General features: G+C 40.3%; 1 protein-coding gene across 6 annotated transcripts in view; it reads left to right on the forward strand.

Moving 5' to 3' along the window:
* Positions 1-6,613, forward strand: part of MBTPS2 (membrane bound transcription factor peptidase, site 2) — an 83,303-nt gene extending 76,690 nt beyond the window's left edge. For all 6 annotated transcript variants that reach the window (XM_075589356.1, XM_075589359.1, XM_075589355.1 and 3 more), the window contains exons 9-12: positions 610-704; positions 2,477-2,672; positions 5,689-5,764; positions 6,278-6,613. In XM_075589356.1, the coding sequence (XP_075445471.1) occupies positions 610-704; positions 2,477-2,672; positions 5,689-5,764; positions 6,278-6,500 (590 nt within the window). In that variant the 3' untranslated portion in view covers positions 6,501-6,613. The remainder of the gene's footprint in view (positions 1-609; positions 705-2,476; positions 2,673-5,688; positions 5,765-6,277) is intronic.
* Positions 6,614-26,028: the final 19,415 nt, after the last annotated feature.

Genomic DNA, 26,028 nt, shown 5'->3' on the forward strand with positions numbered 1-26,028 from the left:
AGTGTGTCAGAGAGAGAGAGTGTGTCAGAGAGAGAGAGTGTGTCTGAGAGAGAGAGAGTGTGTCTGAGAGAGAGAGTGTGTCTGAGAGAGAGAGTGTGTCTGAGAGAGAGAGTGTGTCTGAGAGAGAGAGTGTGTCTGAGAGAGAGAGAGTCTGAGAGAGTGAGAGAGAGAGAGAGAGTCTGAGAGAGAGAGTCAGAGATGCCATGTGTCAGGAAGAAAACATTCATTTTATCGTTGTTCTTGTTGTTTTTTTTTATAGTGTACTTTTCAAAATATACCTACGTTTCTATGAAAATTGAAGTTTTTGTTTTTTTGCGGCCCACCTAAACTTAAACCTTGTTTATTTGGCCCGTGTTAGCCTTTGAGTTTGACATGCTTGCAGTACACTGTGTCAATCTAAATTTAGTGAAGTAGGGAAATACTGTAAAGGTGACTTGTCCAGAGTTACAAGGAGTAAGTGCTGGGATTTCCAACACTGTGATTCCAAAGCCATTCAATATTCAATTCCTCCTCATTATTTCTCTTATTACGCCAATAAATTGCAGCATTGTCCTTGGCTACTGTAAATAGGGTGTGTTGTACAATATACAGTGTTGTGTTGCTCTTTAGTGTACAGAAGACTTGACGGTTCTGTTGAATGCTGCAGCAACAACAGCCTCTCCGACATATGTTTCTCATACAGCAATAATATGGACAATCAACTGGTATGTGTGCACTTTTCCTTCAGCAATTACAGGGTTATAGTGTTGTGGTATCACTAAGCTTCAATAACATGATTTTTTTGCCATGATTAGCAAAAACAATAATATGTTACATAGTAGTTCAATAACTAAAACCTTAACATTAAAAAAAAAATCAGGATTTTAAAGAATTTCCATCTTTACTGTTGGTATTTTTTTTACATTTGGTAAAATATGTTTAAGTGACATATTTGTCTACTATCCAGTTAAATATAGCAATCCTACACATTTCGGCAATTTTAGTACAGTAATTCAATCTCCTCCTGTCTTGTGACCAGCATTAGGGGCCTATTCTAGTAGCTTTGATAAGTGACTTATCGACAGTTTTGGGCACTTGCATGTGTAGCTATTCAGAAACCTCCGAGAACATGCCAAATTCACCCGTGACCTGCTTCTTCCCGATCGATAGCACTCTGCTCACTGAAACCGAGCGGTAGCTTCAAAAATGCTCATACTTGCATTTTTTTGAAAAATCGAGTTATTCAGGTAGCTTCGAAATGCATATCGCGGCTGCAACTCGCACATTCAGCGACATGGGATCCGCAATGTGACTCAGAAGAAATGTTTGGTTTTTTTACTACATCGGTTTGAAGCCGGGTGTCGCCGGAGCTGATCCACATTAATATCAGCTCCGGAGACCCCCTGCTGCAATCCTATGTAATACAAGTATATTTACAGACAGCTTCATCAGCCATTAGCTTAGTGGCTAACCGGTAAGGTAATGAAGGTGTTAAATATCAGTGCTCGGTTTGTTAGAGGGGGTGGGCGAAGGTCGTGTTTGACTCGTGGTGGGTGTTTAGGCCTATGGGGAGGGTTGTGGGAGGACTTAGCGGTAATAACCGCTAAGGTAATGAAGGGGTTAACCCCTCCCACTACCCTCCAGGTAGGCCTAAACACCCACCATGGGCCAAATACCACCTTCACCCACCCACTCTACCCAGAATAAACATTAAAATATAATACAACAACCAATACTATCCAATACACCGATTGATTACCTGTGTGGTTACCAATGCCCTTAATGGGAGCAAAGATAACACCAATGGCAATTAATGGGCACCGTATGAGTTTTATTTTTAATGGGCAACCCCCGATCTGGGAATCTCAATATAATAAGGGATTTTGCTCATTACTGTACTATGTGTTGGGGAGGGGTGGGGGGGGGGTGGTAGGACGGTATTTCTCTGCATTGCAGAGATACCGGCACCCCATACTGGGTCCGTATCTCAAGAAGCAGGGGGTCCCTGAGGCTGAATTAAATGTGGTTCAGCTCCGGAGACCCCCTTCTTCAATACTGTGTTATTAAAATAAAATAAAAACAGTGCGATTGCCTGTAAGAGCTGTGCAGGGAGATGCAGCTCTCACAGACTGCGGGCAGATCGCAGCGGCACAACTTAGAAAAGGCTGAAATAAGGACAGTGCTATCCCGAGCAGTATTGGCATTTTCCTACCTCACGGTCTCTGATTTGAGATGACTCTGAATATCGTGATAACACAAATGTCAGACCGTGAGGTAGGGTCGTGCCAAAACGTTCGATTTGGCAGTGATTTTATCGAAGCTACTAGAATAAGCCCCATAATCGGAGAGTGGAGTCAATTCAATTTTTAGAGTATAAAAGATTTTGAATATAGTCTGTTGCATTTTTTTTTTCATATTTTTCTTTTTATGGTTTGTAAGAGAATGCACATCTCTGTTAATTTCCTCTAAATATTGATCCCTGTTATCTTGTTCACAGTTTGCCTGCTTACCAGCACGAAAAGCCATCCAGACCAGCCAAGAGTGCCGATCAAATATAGATTGTCAGAAGGGCCCTGCTCGTAATGTGTGTGCCGTTCCTTCTTTAGAGAACCAAACTCGCCTGATCAGAGTAAAGCATCCACCCCGAATAGATATGTTATTTATAGGTTATCCACTACATCTAGAGTATGCAGGTTTGTGTGATTTAAATAATTTATAGGGGATGTGCTGCAAGTGGACCTTTTTGGTCATTTGATAACTTGGCATGGGGTTGACCAAGAAATGTTCTCCTCTTTGGTATCTGTTACTGTGCTGAATATTGTTGGATACAAAAGCGATCATTAAATATATATATGGAATAAGGGAAACAAGGAAACTGTTCTCTGCTCTTATAACGACAACCTGCTTTTTCTATTGAATTCATTTATTAACGTACATTCACATGTACACATGCTGCCACGAACCCACATTGGTGCGTTGTACAGCTGCAACAACCCGCATCCATTCTACTTTTTTTTACACTATATGCAGCATGTGAGTAGCTTTAATGAGAAATAATTACCTAAGTTGCTGATCGATCCCTTCTCCTGTGATCGATCGGCCAGTATCCTGCTTGGGTGCCCATCTAAATGGCCGCCTTCTGACTGGAGTTTGTGAAATGATAGCGCTGCAATGTAACATTATATTAATAAGTGTAACACTTTCTGTTTGTGAAACGGAAACATATCTGTTGGTGATTGTCACGGTAACTTATGACAAGATATAATGAACACCAAATATCTGGGTTGAACTGAACGAGGCTTAGATATAATAAAATATATTTATTCCTTAAAAAAGGTGAACACAGCAATATAGTACAATTAACAGACAAGAAGGTAACACTTACTTAGGGTTGGGGAATGGAGAAGTATCAGCTAGCGATTCTCCAGCAATCCGGTGACATTCAAGATGGTATCAGAAGAAGAACTAAAAACTGTAGGGTTGACACAGTTTATATACCTGTGTAATCCTATTCTTAACATTGAATACAGATTATTGGTGAACAATTATCTGTATCCAATCCCTAACGTGGAGACACAGATTAACCCATGCCCCCCAGCTAATTAGCCCATGTGTACTGGGACTCTATGGGTAGCCCCATAATTAAATCAGGGGCGACGACCAGTCTATCAAATGAAGTATCTGCATTGTTTGTAGGTGTAGACATAACACTTACAAACCACTCCAGTTTGATGATTCTCCACCCTCGGGTAACAATTAGAGTGGCAGAGTCTGTTGATTAGTACTTGATCTGTTGATTAGTACTTAGTGTAAACAATCAGGCAGTTAACTTTTGATCACAGTGCTTAGGCTCAATCAGCCGGCTGCCCTTCATGACCTATTAGCATAGCAGATGGAGTCTGCATTTTCAGGGCAGATCCAAAATACCATACATATACACTTTAATATCTACACATATTAATAAGTTCCATTCTGGTGGGCTCAGTGGGTCGAAATTTGCCAGTTCTTAATGCCTACAGTGACTCCACATATTGGCCAAATATCAACTCTCTGCGACCTCCAGAACTGGAGATACAGAAATGCACTTTAAAACATCTTTAAAATACAGGATTATAATGAAACATGGGAACAGGGGAACATACATTTTCATGACATGACAAGGTGTAAACCACCTTCCTGGACCGCAGTCCAGTTAACCCCTTGCCTCCCTGGTGAGGTCAGGGGGTGGCCATATGGGGTGCAACCCCTTTAATACCGGGCCAACCCCCTCTCCATCTACAGTGATACTTTGTTGCCAAAGGGCAGGGCTAAAAAAGGTGTGTGACAGCCTGTTTCAAAAGAGAAAAGGGATGTGACGTTCTAAATGTTTGCTATAGCAATCAAAGGAAAAAATCATTAAAAAAGGCATTAGGAGTTGAAAAGAAAATGCAGGCTACATAGTACTACAATGAAACAAAAAAACAACAGCGCAAACGCATAGTGAAGTATATTCAAAATATTTTGGAATACAAAAAGTAAAATATCTGCGTACATCAGATCAGAATTAGTAAGGCATTTCATGCACTCAAGCATATGTTACCCGGCACCGCACGTCACCAGCAGGAGGGGAACACGAACTCGCAACACCCACAGGAACAGCTGAACCATCAGATCGGAGTATCAAATCTGTATGGTAGTTCTTATTCCAGCATCAGGGGATTTCCCTCTGGCGTCTAACAATCCTCCGTCAGGTAACCGATCGTAGTAGAGACCGGTTCAGATACCGGATGCTGGAGTGAACACCGTCCGGCTTGCAACACTGTTTCTCCACGACACTTTGCGGCACGCCGTTAGGCAAGGGCGGTCGCAAAACGATAGCCGCGTCGCGGATACTGGCAGTCAGTAAACGTGTAATACACATAATGTCAATAACAGGATGACTCGAGATAGGGCTAGAGATATCAATAATGATATTAGAGTGACTCGTACACCATCTATCCTACGCGTTTCATAGCATAAGCTACTTCATCAGTACTGCCAGTATCCGCGACACGGCTATCGTTTTGCGACCGCCCTTACCTAACGGCGTGTCGCTAACCGTCGTGGAGAAACAGTGTTGCAAGCCGGACGGTGTGCACTCCAGACCCGGTATCTACTACGATCGGTTACCTGACGGAGGATTGTTGGACGCCAGAGGGAAATCCCCTGATGCTGGAATAAGAACTACCATACAGATTTGATACTCCGATCTGACGGTTCAGCTGTTCCTGTGGGTGTTGCGAGTTCATGTTCCCTTGCTGCTGGTGACGTGCGGTGCCGGGTAACATATGCCTGAGTGCATAAAATGCCTTACTAATTCTGATCTGATCTACGCAGATATTTTACTTTTTGTAGTCTAATATATTTTGCATATACTTCACTATGTGTTTGCGCTGTTGTTTTTTTGTTTCACTGTCCTAGTGGTGCTGAGTCACTCTGTCTGATACAGCAGCAGATGCCAATCCTTTCAACTAGAGGTTGTTGTTCATATACTATATCACATAGGTGTTTAACCAATTGGGTGTAATATACATCACTTTGACATTAGAGAGTATTATTAGTAACGCACTGTAGTTTTTTCTTTTTTCGTATTACATAGTACTACAAAACTGATTTTTTTTTTTAAACATGATTTTGCATGTTTTGCTGCTTTAAGTATGTAACATAAATGATCATTATATTTTCTTGCAGTGAGTATAAGCAGTTTCATTCCACGATACAACTTTCTGAGCATCGATTTCCCAGTCATCATAGAGACGTTCTGCAAGTATCCTTTTGGCAATTACTGTATGCTCTCTAATAACTTCTTTACAGCTTCAAAGGCCTACGAAACATATTGAGAAGTGTCTGGCAGGCCCTCCCAGTAGTGTTGAGTCTAACAAAACAAAAAGTTAAGCTCATTACATAACACTGAGCCATGGTTTGTAATGCAATATTTTTCCACACTGAACATGGATCACCGGACAGATTGGGTTATTATCAAAAGCTGTAGAGCATCACAAATTCACAATTTTAGCCAATCAATAAGCATTTTCACAAAAATTTGTTTTCTAAATTAATTTTGAGCTATTACCGGCATGTGATGCGTCCTGGTACCAAGGAATGTAGACTCATTCAAATTTGATCATCGTCTATTATCATCAGCCATTGGACTGACAATCGATGATAGTAATTGTACTTTCCTGAAAAGAAAAATACCTTTTTGTTTGCCTTTTTTTTCTTGTTGTTTTTTTCTACTGTACACCTCAAATTCAATTGTTTGATGCTTGACTAATCCCAGATATCTAATTTCTCTGTCAGGAGCTCTGGCTGTGATCAACGCTGTTCCTTGCTTTGCCTTAGACGGACAGTGGATACTAAACTCTTTCCTTGAAGCCACGTTGAGCTCTGTGATAGTAGAAAAACAGAACAGGGAGCTGATGGGATTTTTCATCCTGCTGGCTGGCAGTTCTCTTTTAACTGCCAATGTGGCACTTGGACTTTGGATGGTGACAGCCCGGTAGCCATCTCTCAGCTCAGGCTTTCAAATGCTAGAAAAGGGCTGGTGGTTTTAATATTGACTATCTAATTAGGTTTACTTCCATTAATAAAGATTCTGAATACATTTCATGCACAATTCTTGATGCAGTTGTGCCCTTTTTTATTCATTCCAAGAAGGCCAACAATATATAGTATCTCAGGAGCTGTCTGGCTCCAGCAGTGATCATTTATAGTCCAGAATTAAAATACCCTTAATGGTTGTGACTGTTGAAATGAAAACAGAATTGCGGCTTTAATTAAAAAAAAAAAAAAGGATATATAGTCGAAAGAACATGAACAGAGTATTTCGGCTAGAAAGATAATTTTTCAGAATTTAAAAAAAAAATGTATTTACTGATGGGACAAGATATAACTGTGCATGCAAAGACAACCTTCCCAGATGAATTCATGAAGCCACAACTTGCTGATGTCCAAGTGGATAGAGTGAAGGGTCACAAAGTACAAGTCAATCGACTACAAATCAAAGATAAGAATCATTCTGTGTTCAAGCCATGGATGTTTGATGAAGAAGAAACTTGACGCTGAACATTTGTCTGCTGTTGTAAATAATCTTTAACTTTTTCACTGCTAGGGGGAACAGCAGTGTATTAAAATTGCTTACTTGTCAGTGTCCCAATACTAGGTTTTCTAGAGAGAGTATTGTGTAAAATATGTGCAGGGGTGAATGTAACTGATCTGGTGTTATGAATAGCTGCTCTAAAACTGCACATGTTTTCCCATATATACTGGAAGAAGTATAGGTGATATCACTAATCTTGTGTCTTTTCTGAATCAAAATAAAGCTTTCAGACCTAAATGTAACAATCTATTTCATATGTACTTATAAGGTAATTAAACAGACATTGTAAAGGTGTAGGATGGGATACTGGGCGAGTGTTTTCACTTCAATTAATAATTAGTATACTTTGATACGCAAGGAAGATGCTTTAACTGATGTGATAATGCCCCCTTTTAATGTTATGCTTTAGGATTTTACATGGATAGCATAATGGCCCATGTGATTCGATGATATTCCACAAGACACCATCCGGTGCTGGAAGACATCTTATGGCCTATTTAAGTCAATGGGCTGTACAGGGGTTTATGGCATCGGATGGAGTCTTATAGAATATCCCGCTTACTAAATATGGGTCATTATGTTGGTCAGATTGAGGGTCAAGAAAAGGCTCTTTTATACCTAGTAATACTGTATATTTCTGCAGTAGTTTATTGTTTAAATAAGTATTAAATATTTTCCCTACTAGAAAGCCGTCCAGTCCAGAGAAAAGGTTATTAAGTCTCTCTCTGAATGTTAGGAAGACCAAATTGAAATCACTGCTCAATCAATTTGCCCTGTAGACATGTAGAGTGAACTTGTAATAATTTGATAATTAAGCCAAATCAGGTGATTTTTCCCAAAACGATGAAAGTAACAGAAACTGACAACAGATGAGAGCCACTTGAAGCCTCAGACCTTATGAGAACCTTTCTTCTTTTTTTCCATGTGTTTCCACACAAAGCATGTTTAACTCCATTACCACCTCTTTTGGTTGGCTATTGCATGAATCTGCCACAATCTCAGAGAAGAAGTACTTGTCCACATTTCCCCTAAGCTGTGTTGAGTTCCTTTTTGCCTTTCCTGATACGTTTTGTGATGCAGACCATGCGCTGTTTTAGTAGAAATGTACAATCTTGTAAATCTTATTTGAAATCTTTCCGCAAAAAAATCATAGATTGAATATTTCTTAAGATATGTCTTAATGATTTTATCACTAACCTTAGACCTAATATTAGCACTATGGTTTATTTGCTTGGAAATCTTCAGGCAGTCATGGACACAATCTCACAGTTTCTGTTTGTGTTTGCTGAAAAAATCATGTGTTCAAATAGACAACAAAGTGGTAGTTTGCCTGAAAAATACCTACCTCAAATATAGGGGATCCAGTAATGATCCAATATCAAAATAGAGACAAAACTCTCCATGGATTTAGAAGACCATTGCATCTCCCAATATATGCATTTCGGGTTCACATTTTGTAGATGACTTTGATTGCAATAGTTGGTCTAGATTAAGCAATATTAACCACTTTAGGGTTTATCAAACAACAATATTTGAACCACTAGTCAAACGAATAACCCCAGCTGGCTTGGTGGAGTTTATATTTACAGAGAATTACTGTAATCCCCCCCTCTCTACACATGTCTTAGCATATTGACACGTCTATGCTGTGGTCTTTTCTCTCTCACACAACTGTTTTATTTCTAATTTAATGTACTGTGCATGTGACGATTTAAAGAATCCTTTCTTTAGCAAACCTGTTTTATAAATGTGATTTTGCGAAACTAGACTTGTTTCTTATTTATGGCTTTTCAAATCATTTATCTTATTTGTATAATGTCACTGGTATTTGAAATGATTGTTATTTTTCCAATGGTCGTACAGTGTATGGCCTGTATACACAAGTGCTTGGGGAAGTTTATACAGGCAAACCCGCCACCAGGACCAAAGTGGACTAGTAAATGACATACTGTATTTAAGGGGTTACATCTGGGTAATTAATGCCTTTTTGTTTGTTTTTTGCCCTAATCTGATACCTATATGTATTTATGCATATTTATTTAAGTTATGTACACATGGTGAGCTGAGACTTAGGAGGGGTTTGATTTCCTCTGGCTGCTCCCTTTTGCCTCATTGTGTACCATTGTGTGTTCAACAAGAGTTTGCACAACCAGAGACCATTATTCTCCATTGGTTCTCTGATAAGGACATGTTGTGATACGCGTAAAGAAAACACTTGATTGATAAACACTTCCTAAGAATTTTTTTTTTATTGTAATTAATTTCACAAAAAATTAAACAGTCCATTATTTATGATTGCATAGTTAGATTTGCTTAGGGAAGCCGATCAGATGGCATTCTTTACAAAAGGTTGTTCGCTGGCTACCTGGGACGGCCGTTTTAAGCACACTGGAAAATCTGCAATAGTAGAAGTAAAAGGACAGTCCCAATTGGTGTAACCAAAGCAGATACAAAAAAAAGTATTATTTTTCAAATAGCCTTTATTTAACTTTTCCATTATAACATACTTCTCTTACAAAAAAAGAGAAGTATATCGTATTTTTTTTTTTTTCAAAGCCATTTCCCACCATTGTGACATGGCGGCTATATAATCTGATGGATGTAACCTTACAGTAACTGCAACATTCTTCTATTAGGCAAAAACACCTTGGAAATATGTATGTATATCTTTATTTATATAGCTCCCACATTGTACTCGGTGCTTTACAAAAGAGACAAGACAGGGAAGTGCAACAAACAAAATCGGACAATAGGGAAGGAAATCCGTGCCCCGGAGAGCTTACAATCCAAGTGGTATGTTGGGAGATTTACTGAAACTGCAGGTGAGGGAATTAGTGTGTGATATTTGCTGTGCTGGTGTCTACAATGAGGCTTTCTGGCACACATTTGATAAGAAACTAAAATGACGGAACTTTAAGTATAATAGACAAGCAACTAAATGCTGAGTGTTTTCACTTTATATGTTTCATGGTTTTAAGTGAACCTTTAATGTTACCTACACTCATGCCTACTGTTCCACACCCACAGTTGCTCCTATCAACCATTGTGGCCGAGCACTGCCATTTATTGCACTTACTCCCTCACCTGCCGCCTCTAAATCTCACAACATACCATTTAAATTGTAAGATCTCCAGGGCAGGGATTTCCTATCCTATTGTCTGTTTGTTTTGTTGCACTTATTGTATTTGTGACGGCAGGGCTCACATACTGTAGGCCATCTTTCCATGGGAGAAGGAACCCCAGCCATCATTGTAATGTATTGTTCATACTGGGATTGTGACAGATTTGTTTCCCGTGGTATTACTATGTTTCTTGGTCCTATATCAGATGTGTTATGCTGGAGATAGGCATCTCCATTTCCATTCTGGGGCCATGGTGCCCTGGTAATCACATTACTGTATCTGGGCCTTTTGCAGAGACCAGGTTAATCATCCACCCGCCGTGAGAGACTATTCTTCCCGTATCGCAGCTATTGTCTTCCAGACGTTGTGGCGGCTCCCTGTGTGGGGAAAGAGTATAACCACTGCCACTGACCATAGTTCGTCAGTTGTTGTTTATGACTGGTTTTGTCGCATTACTGTCAGTGCCTAGACCCTATAAGGTGTGTAAGTCTCGGTCATTGAGACTAGTGTGTGGACCCCTCTGTGGTCTTGTATCTGAACACTGACACTTCTGTTAAGGATCCCAAAGGAACATCGAGGGTAAGTTCGGTTCACCAGCGCCTTCCACCTAATCATCTAGGAGTTTCTCTGTATCCTAGTTTTGCCTAAGTATTTCTGTACCTGTTGTATTGTGTATTTTACTGTTGGTTCTGGCTAAATGAACTTTGGTTTATTAAACACTTGTGTTCTGTCTAGTGGTTGTACAATCCCTGGTAGTCCGATCAACCCTGATCTGTATTATAATTCCCTATACTATATTGTCTCTATTGTAACATGAAGGGTTCTTTGTTGATCCGGCTTGAAGCAGGTTACCAGAAGAGCACCGCAGCAAAAAGCGGGGACCAACAAATAAAGTGCCGTAAAATCAAGGTTTTAATCCATTAATCTATTAATAAGATACACAGGAACATACAAGTGAGGGCAAAGTGATCCTGCAACGCGTTGCACGCTTTTGCAGCACTTTGTAGGAAAAATAATCTAAATTAGATTAAAGAATTATAATAATTAATAATTGATAAGTCTATATCTGTTGATATATCCATATTTAGCTAAAGTGGAATATATCTACTTGTGATCTCACATTATCTAAGAATAACAACATAAATATTTAAATGTACATATTTCACTATACATATAATATTGATGTTTAGAGAGCAATATAATAAATTGAATTGACCCAGAAAACCCCTACAGAAAATGATGTAGTTCCCAATCCACATTTATGCCATCTGGTGACAGCGTTCTTAATGAGGCAATCCAAAACATCTCCCTTCTGTTCAGTTGGGCTATCCTATTACCTCCTCTAATATGTGGAGGAATATGTTCTACGGCAGAGAAAGTAAATGTCTGTAGATTGCCCAAAGGACACTGAGTCCAATGGCGAGATACTGGGAATCTTAAATCATTGTGTCTAATAGACCTGAGATGCTCTAATATTCTCGATCTTAGAGGTCGAATAGTACGGCCAACATATCCCTTGCCACATGCACAGCGTATTAAGTATACAACATAGGAGGTGTTGCAATTAAGGAAGGACTGAATCCTAAAAGTCTGATTAGTAAAGTAGGAAATAGTTATCACCACTCTACCTTAATATTCGTTAGTATATAGAGGATATGGCGGTGCATGGGGAATAGTAGATATATTTATCAAATGATCAAGAATGATCACAAAAACGTTCCCACTAATTTGCACACAGCCTAAATAACATGAGCAGTCTATAAGGGAATTAATTAGTCCCAGCATACATATAATGTAAGTGTGACTGTGAGTTAGTTAGTAGTAGAAAAAGGCAGTTAAACTACTCTCCTACTCCAGCACACAGAGTCCTTCCTTATTTTCTGAAACTTTATTGGAGGGGGTAAACAGATAACATGAGGGGACTTGGGGGTGGCAGAATAAGGGGAAGGTAAAAAGACAATGCTTTTTTTGAGGAATCAGTGAGGGATGACTACTCACAATGGCTGCTGGCTTGAAAAGGAAAGATGCTTACCCAAACGAGCAGAAAACTTGGACAGGGACTGCACCAAGTTGCATGGGGCGGAGGGGCAGCCCAAGTTACAGAGGAGACAAGGGAGTAGGGGGGTTGCCAGGGCAACAGGCTAAGACAGGTAGGAGTTACAAAGTAACAACTAAGGCTAGGGGAACTGCAGTATAGGCAAAGAAAACCCATACAGGGGACAGAACATTACCAGAGGCAATTTTTTTTAAAGACAGCTATGTCCTTGAGGACATTTCCTCTGTACACTTGACAGCACTTGAGTACATGAGTAGATTTACATGGGCTCTGACACACCTACAGTACCATACTTTATTACAATCCACAGTGCCATGCAACCTTTCTGTTATAACCTAGTGCTGCTTTATAGGACAGGAGTGCAACAGTAAATTCAGGCATTTACTTATAATTCATTTTTGTTGTGTACTGTACATAAATGTTGATGAGATAATATTCACACATGATTTATGATCTGTGCTTGCTTTCCCCAAAACTTGTTTTTGTTGACAATGTATACTGTGGATCACCGTGTTTTGAACAAAAGTATTTAGAGAATTACCATAGACTACTCTGAATAATGGTGCACTATAATGTTGTCACATTGTGCCTTAGATATTTGTTGTTTGTATTATTATTTTAATTCCTTACTTCCTATATACTGTAATCTGTGAAAGCATTAATGACCCAACTGGAAGTGAAGGGTTAACAGATTTATTAATCCCAGTAGTGTTATTACATCGGCTGTAGTATTCCTGTTGGAAAATACATATCAGCACCCAGAAACTTGGATTTTAGCAATATAAATAAAATTACTAAAAAACATGAATAGTTAGATAAAAGTTGAAGTGACACCTTTTAGTCAATTTCACAACATGGCTAATCATGTAGCTCAATTAAAGCTCAGAAGTGTAGGGTGTTGAGTGCCTTCATTGTGATGGTATTTACAACTTTAACTTATCTAAAAGCAGTCAAGTTGTTGGCACTGTTGTTTTAAAGATGTGTATTTGATAGACTATACTTGAACATATAGTAACAGGAATGGCATCTGTTCTTCACCATGGACCTCTGAACCTGAAAGTGGAGTGCTTTGTTAGAAGCAATGCTAAAGCCTTCCTTATTCTTGACTTTATGCAAACTTTTTTTTTTTTTACATTAACATACAGTTTAGTTGTATCATGCAGATTAATAATTGCATTGTCAAATAAGGGAAGTGTGAAACTTTATCAATTATAGATTTGGATATTTGCATGTTACTTTTCAGTGTCTTGTCACAAGGGGAAAACTTACTGTGGATTTACTTCAGTCATCTGGGCTTGACCTTAAATTCCTCATCCATACTAAAGCTCCATTCCAATTCTTAATTATGGTGCTAATGAAGGGGATAGTGCAAAATTGAGATTACTGTTTAGGATTTTAATACCGGTAATGTTCTTTCCAATCTTACAGATGGTACTGAATTTTGCATGATTCCAAGTAACACATTGAACTGTCAGCAGAATATGCCCATAGAAGGGGAAAAGAGCAGAAATTAAAATAAATAAAAATAACCTCACACATAATTGTAGTTATTCCACATACTACAGTGAAATAAGAGTATAAGCAATAATTTAGCCAGTAAAAGTTTTTTTGTATGCTAAATAATCATAAAGCAACTACCGTTCTCTTTATAGTGGATAAGAGATGCAAAACAATGACTAACTGGGTCGTCATCCTGTTACCCACATATTTATATTTGTAGATGGACTGTAAAACAAAGGACCTGTTTCCTGGCTATAATCCTAGGACATTTGCTTTTTAAATTATATAGATATATCTTGGTGATTTTTTTAATCAATTTTGCAACAAGGAAACTTTGGGGCTATTTATCAAAGTCACTTTAATGCAAACAAGTGAACAGCACACACAACATGCACTACAGACCTTTTAGGAACCTCATCCAATGCTACAGAACATGTCTCAAGACTGCAACTAAAAGCAGATCCATCAAACAACTGCTCTGTATTACATTATGCAGTTCCTCTATGATGCTGGTCTTCACATCAACCAATGTGTTGGTGTCTAAGCTTACTTTTTCTCTCTTCTACCGTCCTATGCCAGCACAAATGAATGGGAATTAGGCAATGCCCAACAAATCTGGTTGTAGTGTTCCCTGCTCCTCCTCACAGCAGTTATTTTTGCCCTACCTGTTGGCCAAGTTCCCTAGTGCCACAGTTGTTTGGCCAGCTTACCCATGGTCCTAGCCTTTGTGCTAAATTATGCTCCTTGCATTAGTTGTATTCAGCTTACTGAAGAAGATCTTACTGCAGGAATATGAGGCCATGCCACACTTGAGGGTACAGCCACATGTGTAGAAACAGGCGATAGGGCCATTTAGTATTCTAAAGGCTTGGCTACCTTCTATGATCTTTTAAGATCATCTGGGGAGAGTTCTTATGCTATTTCATTATTAGTGATGTTGAGGTGAGGATCTTGTCTATGTATGGTGTTCCTTCTCCCAACCACAATAGAGAAATGCTTGGGTATGTCCCCATCCATTTGTAGTTGCATTGGAGGGATGAAGAGAGGGAAGAATTTTTCTTAGTTAATTCTTTTTGTACTAGTCTAAGTATAGTGGAATTTGTGTTGGTTTGTCTGTTATTCTTGTATTGCTCAGCTAGACAGAAAACTGCCGTGAGTAGGAAAGCAGGGAGTCTTAGGCTACGGCCCCAGTCACTGTGTGCATGCGCGCGCCGGAGCGCCTGCTCCAGTTTCAGCCGCGACCTGTGGTCTGCGGTTGCGCTTCCACTGAAGAGCAGGCGATCCAACAGAAGGGGCGCGGCCATTACGTAATGCGGCTGGTTCGCCCTCATTGGCTGAACCGTCGCTGTGACGTGGCCAATGCTCAGCCGCCGTGCCAAAAGACAAAAATCTTGTCTTTTGACAAAGGCCATCGCGCCTTATGCGCCCACGCGACGATTGGGGTCTGCCCCATAGAGGCTGTACCTTGTGTGCGACACGCACACCATTGCCAGCCTGACCACAGGGGACGAAGCCTTAGAAGGGCTGATGTAACCTAATTTGTTGAAATTGGGCGTGGCTTAATCCCTATTCATTTGTGCTTCTCATGCACATGGTTTGTTGATAGATTTATGAAATTCTTAATATTAGGCACAGGACCACTACTTTTTTAAGGAATAGATGAATCTAAAAACGATAGTGGATGAACTAGTGCTGTAAATGTTGGTCATTTCTTAGCACCAGCAGTGGTGAAAGTAGATTTTTATTCTTACAGGTACTCACTCCCCTCCCCGTCTTATTGGCAACTTTGCATTGCCTCCCCCCCTCGTTCACAACTCTTTACTCCGCCCCTATTCCCCCCTACCTTCTCTCCATGAATTTCTCTCCCCCTCGTGGCTCTCTTCCTCCATCACTCTCTCCTCCACACTCACCTTTCCTCTCCCCCACCTGCCCCCTCTCCTCACACTCTATCCCCTCCCCTCCGCTCACTCAATGCCTCGCTCTCCCACTCAATCCTGCTCCCTCAATCCCCCTCCACACACACACAATTCCCCCTCTCACATACACCATTACACACAATCCCCCACGATAGCCATCCAATTTCCCCCCCACAATATACTCCCAAACAATACACACCCCAATACTTCCACAATACACCCCATATAATAACACCCCCACAATATTATACTTGTCAGCAATATAATACCCCCACACAATATACACAATAACTCCCAAACACACACAATTTACACACTATAATGCCCCCCCCCCCACACATAAGATACACCATCTAATAATACCCCTACACATATGCACACTATATACACATACACTCCTCCCTTTAGAAGTGTGCTGCTGGTAAAAAGATTGGCCTTAGATATAGAAAAACAAAAACAACGATTCCTGTGCTACCAATTAGGCTAAAATATAATAATGATCTCATGAGTAAGAGTTATTTAGTTAAACCCTTTGGCCAAAGCGTTATTGGCTCATCTGCTTTACATAGCAGTTCCTTATAGGTATGTGGCTCCTCCCTTCAGGACAGAGCCACTACCAATTTTCCAATTACTACAGGTATAATACACCTCAGTGTCAGTCTGCACATCCCCCTCCAGAGTAGGTGAATGTATAAGGCTGACAGAAATATGTGTAAGTTTTATTATATTCACACTAGGGAATTTGTGCACCCACAGTTTTATCTCTGTAGCGCACTTTCCCCCACCCCTAGAAGATGTGTGGCTACGGTGTATGGGTGTGGTGCAATACCTGATGGTGTCCAAGAGATCTGAGCCTCTGCTACTGGGAACCTGGGGTGCACCTTAGTGGTGCTCGGTAGCGCCTCCATCTGTACAGGATTCTAGCGTGTGGAATTCCCGTTACAGGACACAAAAAGAATACACACTTCGTAAAGCAGAACAGTTTTACTATATGCAGTTCATATAGTAACAGCCTACCCACCAGGCCCCGCACGGCCATATCTTCCAATACTCTGCCCCCCCTCAATGGAGTCACTGTCCCCAAAGTACCTAGGGGTCCGTAGGCACCAAATCCACCCGGTGTCCACAAGGTCAATCCCCCCCACCCAATGTGTGGTAGTACAGCGCTGCCCACTAAAGTGTTGTTGGTGCACGTGAGGTGTTGGATACCTGCCGGGTGTGTCCACACCCGGGCATGCATATGCTGTAGCTGATGATGGGATCCACGGATCTGCTGCCATAACCCGCGAAGCCTCTGCCTCTACGTTGGGTGGTATCACGTCTGGACTGTGCCACCTTTGATGAGAGTCTCTATGTGACAGGTGATTTGGTCCCAAACCACCTATAGACAGGATGCAGCCGCTCCTGTCTGTATCCCTCACTCTGAAGCTACAGGGCAGTGTCCCTATACTATGGGCCTGTCTGCAGCAACCATAAGCTGAGTGGAATTGGGGCCTAGCTGGGACCTAATGGGATCTCTGACCAAGTGCAGGTGTCACAGACACCTGAACACACACACCCTACCCTGATGGCGTCCCAGCTCTGACTGGCGTGGCTTGCTGTGCGCCAAATTATCCATCTCTGAGCAGGGGATTTTGGCAGTCCTATTGGCTAAGCGTAGCCAGGTGATCTTGCAGCCCCAGGGCCTGCTGCTTGTTGTTGTTCCCCTCGGAGCCCTGTGTCCTTCCACTGCACCTGTGCGCATCTGTAATGCGCATGCGTGAACCCCTGCGCATGTGCGCGCCCACCCAACATGGCGACTCCCAGCCACGGGAGTCGCCGGGAGCCTCCAGCAACTCGGTTGCCTTCCCGACTGCAGCTATCCCCCTCCACACCTCGCCGGCACCCGCCTGATGCGCATGCTCTGCTGCTGGCACCCGCCAGCCCCACGAAGGTAAAGGGATCCATTGGGGGACCCTGCTATACCTCTATTGAAAGGTAACTATGATACTGGCTTTGGCCAGCTTTTAATTGCACTATTCACAAAAGCATATCCTTTATTTAACCCCTTCAGGGCCTTCTCACATTTTTCACTAGTCCATGGGACAATAATTATATATATTCAGTGTAGATACCTGCAAATTTGGTTGTGATGTGGCTGCAGGCTTATAGCGCTTTGGCCAAAGGGTTTAACGAAATAGCCCTTACTCATGAGATCACTATTATATTTTAATCTTGTATAGGTAACTACTCCCAGCTCCAAAAATAGCGATACAGAGACTCTGAGAAATGACCTGAGAGACCCAAAAGTGAAAAGTATATGACATATATGAAGTCCAAAAGATGGTTCTAAATCCGCAGCAAATCAGGTTATAAGTTCTTGGTATGTAACTGAAACCGCAATCACCAATTGTGTATAAATGGAATGGAAATATATGACTGGTGCTAAAAGGGTTAATATATGGTATTAGCAGTGTTGATCAAAAGAAGATTTTGATCACAAAGGCAACCCTCTATAAGCAGCACTCTAATCATATATGGTATATTTATGGACACAAAGGATGGTCCTGCAGAATTGCTGCGTCAACAACTAAGTACTCTCAGAATCACCGCAGAAATCAAAAACAATAACATTTTATTATGTCTATATCGACCTTAAAAACACAGATGCAATATTAAAAATCCCCATATTGTTGTGGCTGATATGAATAGTTGGAGTATTAAGGTAAGTATAACAGGTCAATCTATTTAACTGTTCATATCTTAACATCCAGACATATGAGTATACAATAAAGAACTACAGAGATAGGCTAATGTTGTATCTGAAAATAAAGGTAGTGCCACCAATAACTGCCCATGTCTATGTTGGTGAAAGTACATATGATAGGTTGATCAGCAGACAAAGGAGAAACTCTGTAAAAACCAAATGCTACCTTGAAACCCCTTAGAAAAGGGTGTTTCTAGCCTCTAATTAACTCTCATGCGTGTATACTGAGAAAGGATACTATGCATCTATATCGATATTATTACAGACGGCATTGTATATGCATAGTATTGTAGCAGAGTATTTTGTAATTTAACAGCGTCTACCTTGTAACCATAAACATGTAGCAGTAGAGCAGTAGTATTCTCATAAATATATAGAGAATGTAAATTCAAACACCTGTTAGGTTGGTGGTGCGTGCTAATCACTGGCAGTATAGACAAATGCTGGTTCCCAAAAGACACAGCCGTGATACACACACTGCACAGATACATATACCACCTCTACTTAGCTCTATTTGTGTATAGCGTAGGTGCTATCACCACTGGATGTAATCAGTATTGTTGATGTCTCGGCAGTGTAGTAATAAAGCCTTCTATGCCATAAACACATTCATTAGTTGTAGCGATTGACATTTAGTAATGCATTGAATCAAAATGCCGCTACTCGATACAAGCCTGCTCGTCTAATGTGATCTGGATGCTGCCACTTGGAGTGACGTCACTGCCGTGACGCCCTACGTTCCCGACGCACGTTTCACGTGTTACACATGCTTCATCAGGGGGAGGAGGGATTGGATTATGATCCTGTCGGTGAGTCTTTAAATACTCATATATGGTACATCCCCGACCAAAATAGGCGGAGTCAGACCTATAGGAGCGGTCCGGTCCAAACAGGGGTGGAGCCGGACTAAAACAGTGTCCTAGGATTTGATTAACCCTACGAGTTCAGACTATCACATGGTTGCAAGTGCAAATGACATCTGAGCGAACGGAACAAAGAGTTTGTTCGTGGAGGTTGTATGCAGACTAATGGACTAAATTAATGGACTAAAATAAAATCAATAAAGGGTATGAGTGTGTGTAATTGTTTGTGTATGGTTACTTGGAACCCAAAATGAGTGTTAATGTGTAGGAGTGTACACTAAAATATATAAGCCCTGCCCATAATGGTCAATGCAGGTCAAATTAATACAAAAGTGTAACTATTATGTGATATGTGTAATATACAGGTATAGGATTGAGTGATGTATTCATACACAGAATGGAGATTGTATGCAGACTAATGAACTAAAAAATGGACAAAAATAAAAACCAAAATAAACAGTGTTTCTCTGGACAAACAATGTCTAAATTTCTGACTGAAGGACAGGACATAGATCACTGGCTTAATGAGGCTTTAGAATTTTTTTCCACCACATCTAAACCTGTTGAAGAAGGTACCTCAACTGATATCAATAGCTATTTCAGAGAACTAGAAAAAGCATACAGCTTAAGAGCCAAAATCTGGTGGAGGTTGCAAGTTTAGAAAATTATTTAAAAACTGACCTTGTACCTAGAGGACTTAGAGTTAAACTTCCTCCCTCACACCAGATAACAGATACAGACTTCATAGCCAAATGGGAAAAGATACTGCTTCACTGTTCAGCACAATTGATGCAGTTACTTGTTGACCATGAAAGTAAAAGACTTGATTCAGTGAAAGCTGAAATTGTGACTTTGAGAGCAGACATATCTAAATGGCAACCTGACCCATTATTTGGAGGGCTAGAAGACAAACTGAAAAATAGCATTGATAAATTTACGAAAGACCTTAAAGAGAGGAAACACAACAAATTTCTGAGGGATTATGATGATTTTAAGGAAGGAAAAATTTTCCGCTATAAAATTAGATATCAATCTAAAAAGACACAATCCAAAGCACAAGAATCTTCTACAGAGTGGGAGGCTTCTGCCAGTGACCTTGAACAGGACATTGGAACACATTTACAGAACTTCACTAATTCAGGTACTGAACTCCCTTTCCCACAAAGATCAGGCCCCTCTTTTTTAGAGACTACGGGCCTTTTTCCGATTCCAAACACAAGAGGAAAACAAGGAGGGGAAAGGGCAGATTATCTAAGAGATCGAGAGAGATGGGCCTATCAGGAGCCATCCAAGAAGAGGAACCCTCGGGGGAGGACAAGACGACGCAGATAATCAATCTGTCTAGCAAAGTATTGAGCCCTAACCACATTAAAATCCTGTCTAAAGGACTGTCTTTTTGTTCCACCAGTCAAATGGATTTATTTGACTGCATAAAAGATGTAAATTTGTTCTGTCGCAAGTTATCACTACACAAATTTTTCAAAAAGCGAAAACAGTGTTTAAATACCAATACCCCCATAGAGTTATTAAATACACAAGATCTTAAAAATTTGGAAACTCTAGAAACACTTGAGGAAGAAAGCCTTAGGCCACCTGGCGAAGGCCCATTCACAGACCTTAGACAGAAATCTACCTTTACACCCCCAAATGAAGTTTGTTCCAATGTTCATGTTTTTAACCAACTTGTAACCAGAGATCTAACTAATTTGAAAATTAATAAAGGATCACAAAACCTTAGCTACCAAGATAGAATAGCTCTGAGAGATTTAGAATTGGATAAAACCATCGTAGTAAAACCATCATACAAGGGTGGTAATATCGTTATTCTAAATGAGGAGGACTACATACAAGAATCTAAACGTCTTCTCTCAGATAAACAATGTTATTCTGTTTTGCGACAAGATCCCACACCACTATTCTTGAAAGAACTAAGAACGATACTAGATCTAGGCCTTGAAGAAAAACTTATCTCTAAGAAAGAGCATGATTTCATGTTGATTAAAACACCAAGAATTGCCACTTTTTATCACTTACCTAAGATTCATAAAGTGAAGAGACCTCCACCTGGAAGACCAATAGTCTCCGGTATTGGAAATGTCACCTCCAATACGAGTGTTTACTTAGACAAAATTTTACGCCCATTTGTTGAAATTCTACCATCGTATGTAAAAGACACAACAGATGTTTTGCGTAAATTAGATGGCATTTGTTTGAACCCTGACTCATATTTAGTTGGCCTTGACGTAGAGGGGCTTTACTCAAGCATTCCCCACACTAGTGGTATAGAAGCTGTGGCTCATTTTCTAAAAGCAAGAAACTCAGACTGTGTATCCCATAACCAACTGGTCCTCAAACTCTTGGATTATGTACTGACCCACAACTTCATTATATTCCACAATACCCTATACCACCAGATACAGGGTACAGCCATGGAGACCATATGTGCTCCCACCTAGGACATACTTGAAAACGAGTGGTAACTCTCAATGTATTACTTCCTGGTAAAATATTTTATAAAATAAAAATAAATAAATAAACCTACGCCAATTTATATCTAGGCTGGTGGGAGGAGACAGTGGTCTTCATAGAGGCTAATGAACAATATACTGAGAATGTGGAGTTGTGGGTCAGATACATTGATGACATTTTTCTGATATGGAGGGGTACGGAGACACTTCTCTGTGCCTTCATTAATAGTCTAAATGAGAACAATCACAATCTAAAACTAACAATGCAGTTTGATAGAGCGAAGATTAAATTTGTAGACATTACTATATCTACACTGGCGACACACTTTATTCGAGCTCGGCTAGTCCCACGAATTCGGGTATACCCGGGTGTATTGAGGTTTGTGACTGTTTTCTGCCCGAGTGCATTGAGGTATTTTCCAGACAGGGATTGAAGCATTTTATTCCCGCTGGCTGCAATACTGCACAGTATATATATATATACTGCATTACAATTCATGAATTTATGCCATCTGGTAGACACGCGAAGCATTGCAGCCTATTAAATCCTAATCATTATCATTTAACAGATCAGCCGCCCGTCAGCCAGGCATGAACCCAGGCTGGGAAGGCAAATGCAACGGGGCTTGTCAGAGGTGAGGAGCGGCGCATTCCAGGTATCTGCCAGGTACATACTGGGAATTTGCTCGAATAAAGTGTGTCGGTGCAGTAGAACAGAGGGTGACACTATCGCGACAAGTATTTTTAGAAAACCTACGGCAACTAACAACTTGCTATGAGCAAACAGCCACCCCCCAAGACATGTGACCAACAACATTCCAGTGGGACAGTTTCTTCGATTCAGAGGAAATTGCTCCTCTACAGATGAATTTGTCAGACAATCAGTGGATATGTCCAATAGATTTCAAACAAGAGGGTATAGTAATAAGCTAATTAAAAAAAGCTTATTATAGGGCATTGACAACTCCTAGGGCAGAACTTTTGGTACCCAAACAGACTATACCACAGGATGATGAGATCAGATTTATCTCTACATACAACAAACAATCACAAAAAACTAGAAACATCCTACAAAAACATTGGAAAATTCTACTTGAGGACCCTGACCTTAGGAAAGTTCTTAGATATACCCCTTCAACAGGGTACCGTCGTAATAAAAACATCAAGGACAGATTGGTGCATAGTCATCTGGACAAAAATCAGATCAAAACATGGTTAGGTCCCAAACCACGTGGTTCCTATCCCTGTTCAAGGTGCAAAGCTTGTCCCTTCATGCCAGCTACAAAAGAGTTTAAAGACTCTACGAACAAAAATCTTTAAGATTAAAGACTTTATTAATTGTTTAACCTGCGTAACAATCTATCTCATGACTTGCGAATGTGGCATTCAATACGTGGGTAAGACTCACAGACCTCTTAAGATAAGGCTTTTAGAGCATTTGGGTAATGTTCGTAATGCCAAAGACACCCCTATTGCAAGGCATGTGATAGAACACCACAAGGGGGATACCAAAGTTATGCAGTTTTGTGGAATTGACTATATATGCAAAGATCAAAGAGGAGGCAACTGGGACCACCGACTGTTACAACAGGAATGTCGTTGGATCTTCCAACTACAAACCCTGGCCCCTAATGGACTCAATGAGGGGTTTATATTTTCACCTTTTATCTGATTTTTATTTTTTTTATTTTATAGGGCATGGTGGTAGTTTGATGTCTGGATACAATCACTTTTACACCTGTACACTATACCCATCACATACCAATTATATACACTAATCTGACCTGCTTTGACCCATAGGTGCAGGTATTTACAATTTATAATTTAGCAACACGTCTACAATGATTTACATTCCACATATCACATCACAAATATGTTTTATGCATCACTATCACGGTTATTAGGTGTTTATCCACATTTGTGTTTTGGTTTATTATTTAATTGTGTGAATGAAAACACCACTCAATCCTACAGTATACCTGTATATTACACATATTACATACTAGTTACACCTTTGCATTAATTTGACCTGCATTGACCATTATGGGCAGGTCTTATATATTTTAGTATACACTCCTACATAATAACACTTAATTTGGGTTCTAAGTAACCATACACTAATAAGTACACCCACCCATACCCTCAATTGTTTTTATTTTTGTCCATTTTTTAGTTCATTAGTCTGCATACAATCTCCATTCTGTGTATGAATACATCACTCAATCCTATACCTGTATATTACATATATCACATAATAGTTACACTTTTGTATTAATTTGACCTGCATTGACCATTATGGGCAGGGCTTATATATTTTAGTATACACTCCTACACATTAACACTCATTTTGGGTTCCAAGTAACCATACACAAACAATTACACACACTCATACCCTTTATTGATTTTATTTTAGTCCATTAATTTAGTCCATTAGGCTGCATACAACCTCCACGAACAAACTCTTTGTTCCGTTCGCTCAGATGTCATTTGCACTTGCAACCATGTGATAGTCTGAACTCGTAGGGGTAATCAAATCCTAGGACACTGTTTTAGTCCGGCTCCACCCCCCGTTTGGACCGGACCACTCCTATAGGTCTGACTCCGCCTATTTTGGTCGGGGGATGTACCATATATGAGTATTTAAAGACTCACCGACAGGATCATATTCCTATCCCTCCTCCCCCTGATGAAGCGTGTGTAACATGTGAAACGTGCGTCGGGAACGTAGGGCGTCACAGCAGTGACGTCACTCCAAGTGGCAGCATCCAGATAACATCAGACGAGCAGGCTTGTATCGTGTAGCGGCATTTTGATTCAATGCATTACTAAATGTCAATCGCTACAACTAATGAATGTGTTTATGGCATAGAAGGCTTTATTACTACACTGCCGAGACATCATCAACAATACTGATTACATCCAGTGGTGATAGCACCTACGCTATACACAAATAGAGCTAAGTAGAGGTGGTATATGTATCTGTGCAGTGTGTGTATCACGGCTGTGTCTTTTGGGAACCAGCATTTGTCTATACTGCCAGTGATTAGCACACACCACCAACCTAACAAGTGTTTGAATTTACATTCTCTATATATTTATGAGAATACTACTGCTCTACTGCTACATGTTTATGTTACAAGGTAGACTGTTAAATTACAAAATACTCTGCTACAATACTATGCATATACAATGCCATCTGTAATAATATCGATATAGATGCATAGTATCCTTTCTCAGTATACACGCATGAGAGTTAATTAGAGGCTAGAAACACCATTTTCTAAGGGGTTTCAAGGTAGCATTTGGTTTTTACAGAGTTTCACCTTTGTCTGCTGATCAACCTATCATATACTTTAACCAACATAGACATGGGCAGTTATTTGTGGCACTACCTTTGCTTTCAGATACAACATTAGCCTATCTCTGTAGATTTTCTCCATTGTATACTCATATGTCTGGATGTTAAGATATGAACAGTTAAATAGATTGACCTATTATACTAACCTTAATACTCCAACTATTCATATCAGCCACAACAATATGGGGATTTTTAATACTGCATCTGTGTTTTTAAGGTCGATATAGACATAATAAAATGTTATTGTTTTTGATTTCTGCGGTGATTGTGACAGTACTTACTTGTTGATGCAGCAATTCTGCAGGACCATCCTTTGTGTCCATAAATATACCATATATAATTAGAGTGCTGCTTATAGAGTGTTGCCTTTCTGATTATAAGTTCTTGGGCAAATAACATCGCCTATAGTGTACAATGAAGGACTGAACTGACAGGGAAAGATGGACCAAATAAGAGAGTAGCTAGAGAAACTAGAGCCAGCCTTGAACCGAACCCTTAGTAACTCATTAGCATAAATATCTCGGTCCTAGCTTCTGCATCCCTTAATGTCCAAAGATATTGAGGTAAATACCTGTGTCCTTATGATAAAGCCTTGTAGGATCCCGCGTTCTGAAGCTATGGTGATACCGAAGCCTCAGACCGTCCGGGAAAAACTTCAGGCTGCTCACATGGAGGTGCCCGTCTCCTCTCGGCGTTCTCCCATGAGGTGTAGCGAATTGCCGGAACCTGCGCTGTGTAAGTGCGTCACTCCAATCGTGGGGCAGTAGAGTTGAAAAAATTGGTGGAACAGCAGGAACCAAGAAAAAGCACCTGATCGGTGCTTTTTCTGGGTTCCTGCTGCTCCACCAATTTTTTCAACTCCACTATTATATTTTAGCCTGATTGGTAGGAACGCAGGATTCG

Source organism: Ascaphus truei, chromosome 3 (assembly GCF_040206685.1).
Source record: "Ascaphus truei isolate aAscTru1 chromosome 3, aAscTru1.hap1, whole genome shotgun sequence".
NCBI lineage: Eukaryota > Metazoa > Chordata > Amphibia > Anura > Ascaphidae > Ascaphus > Ascaphus truei.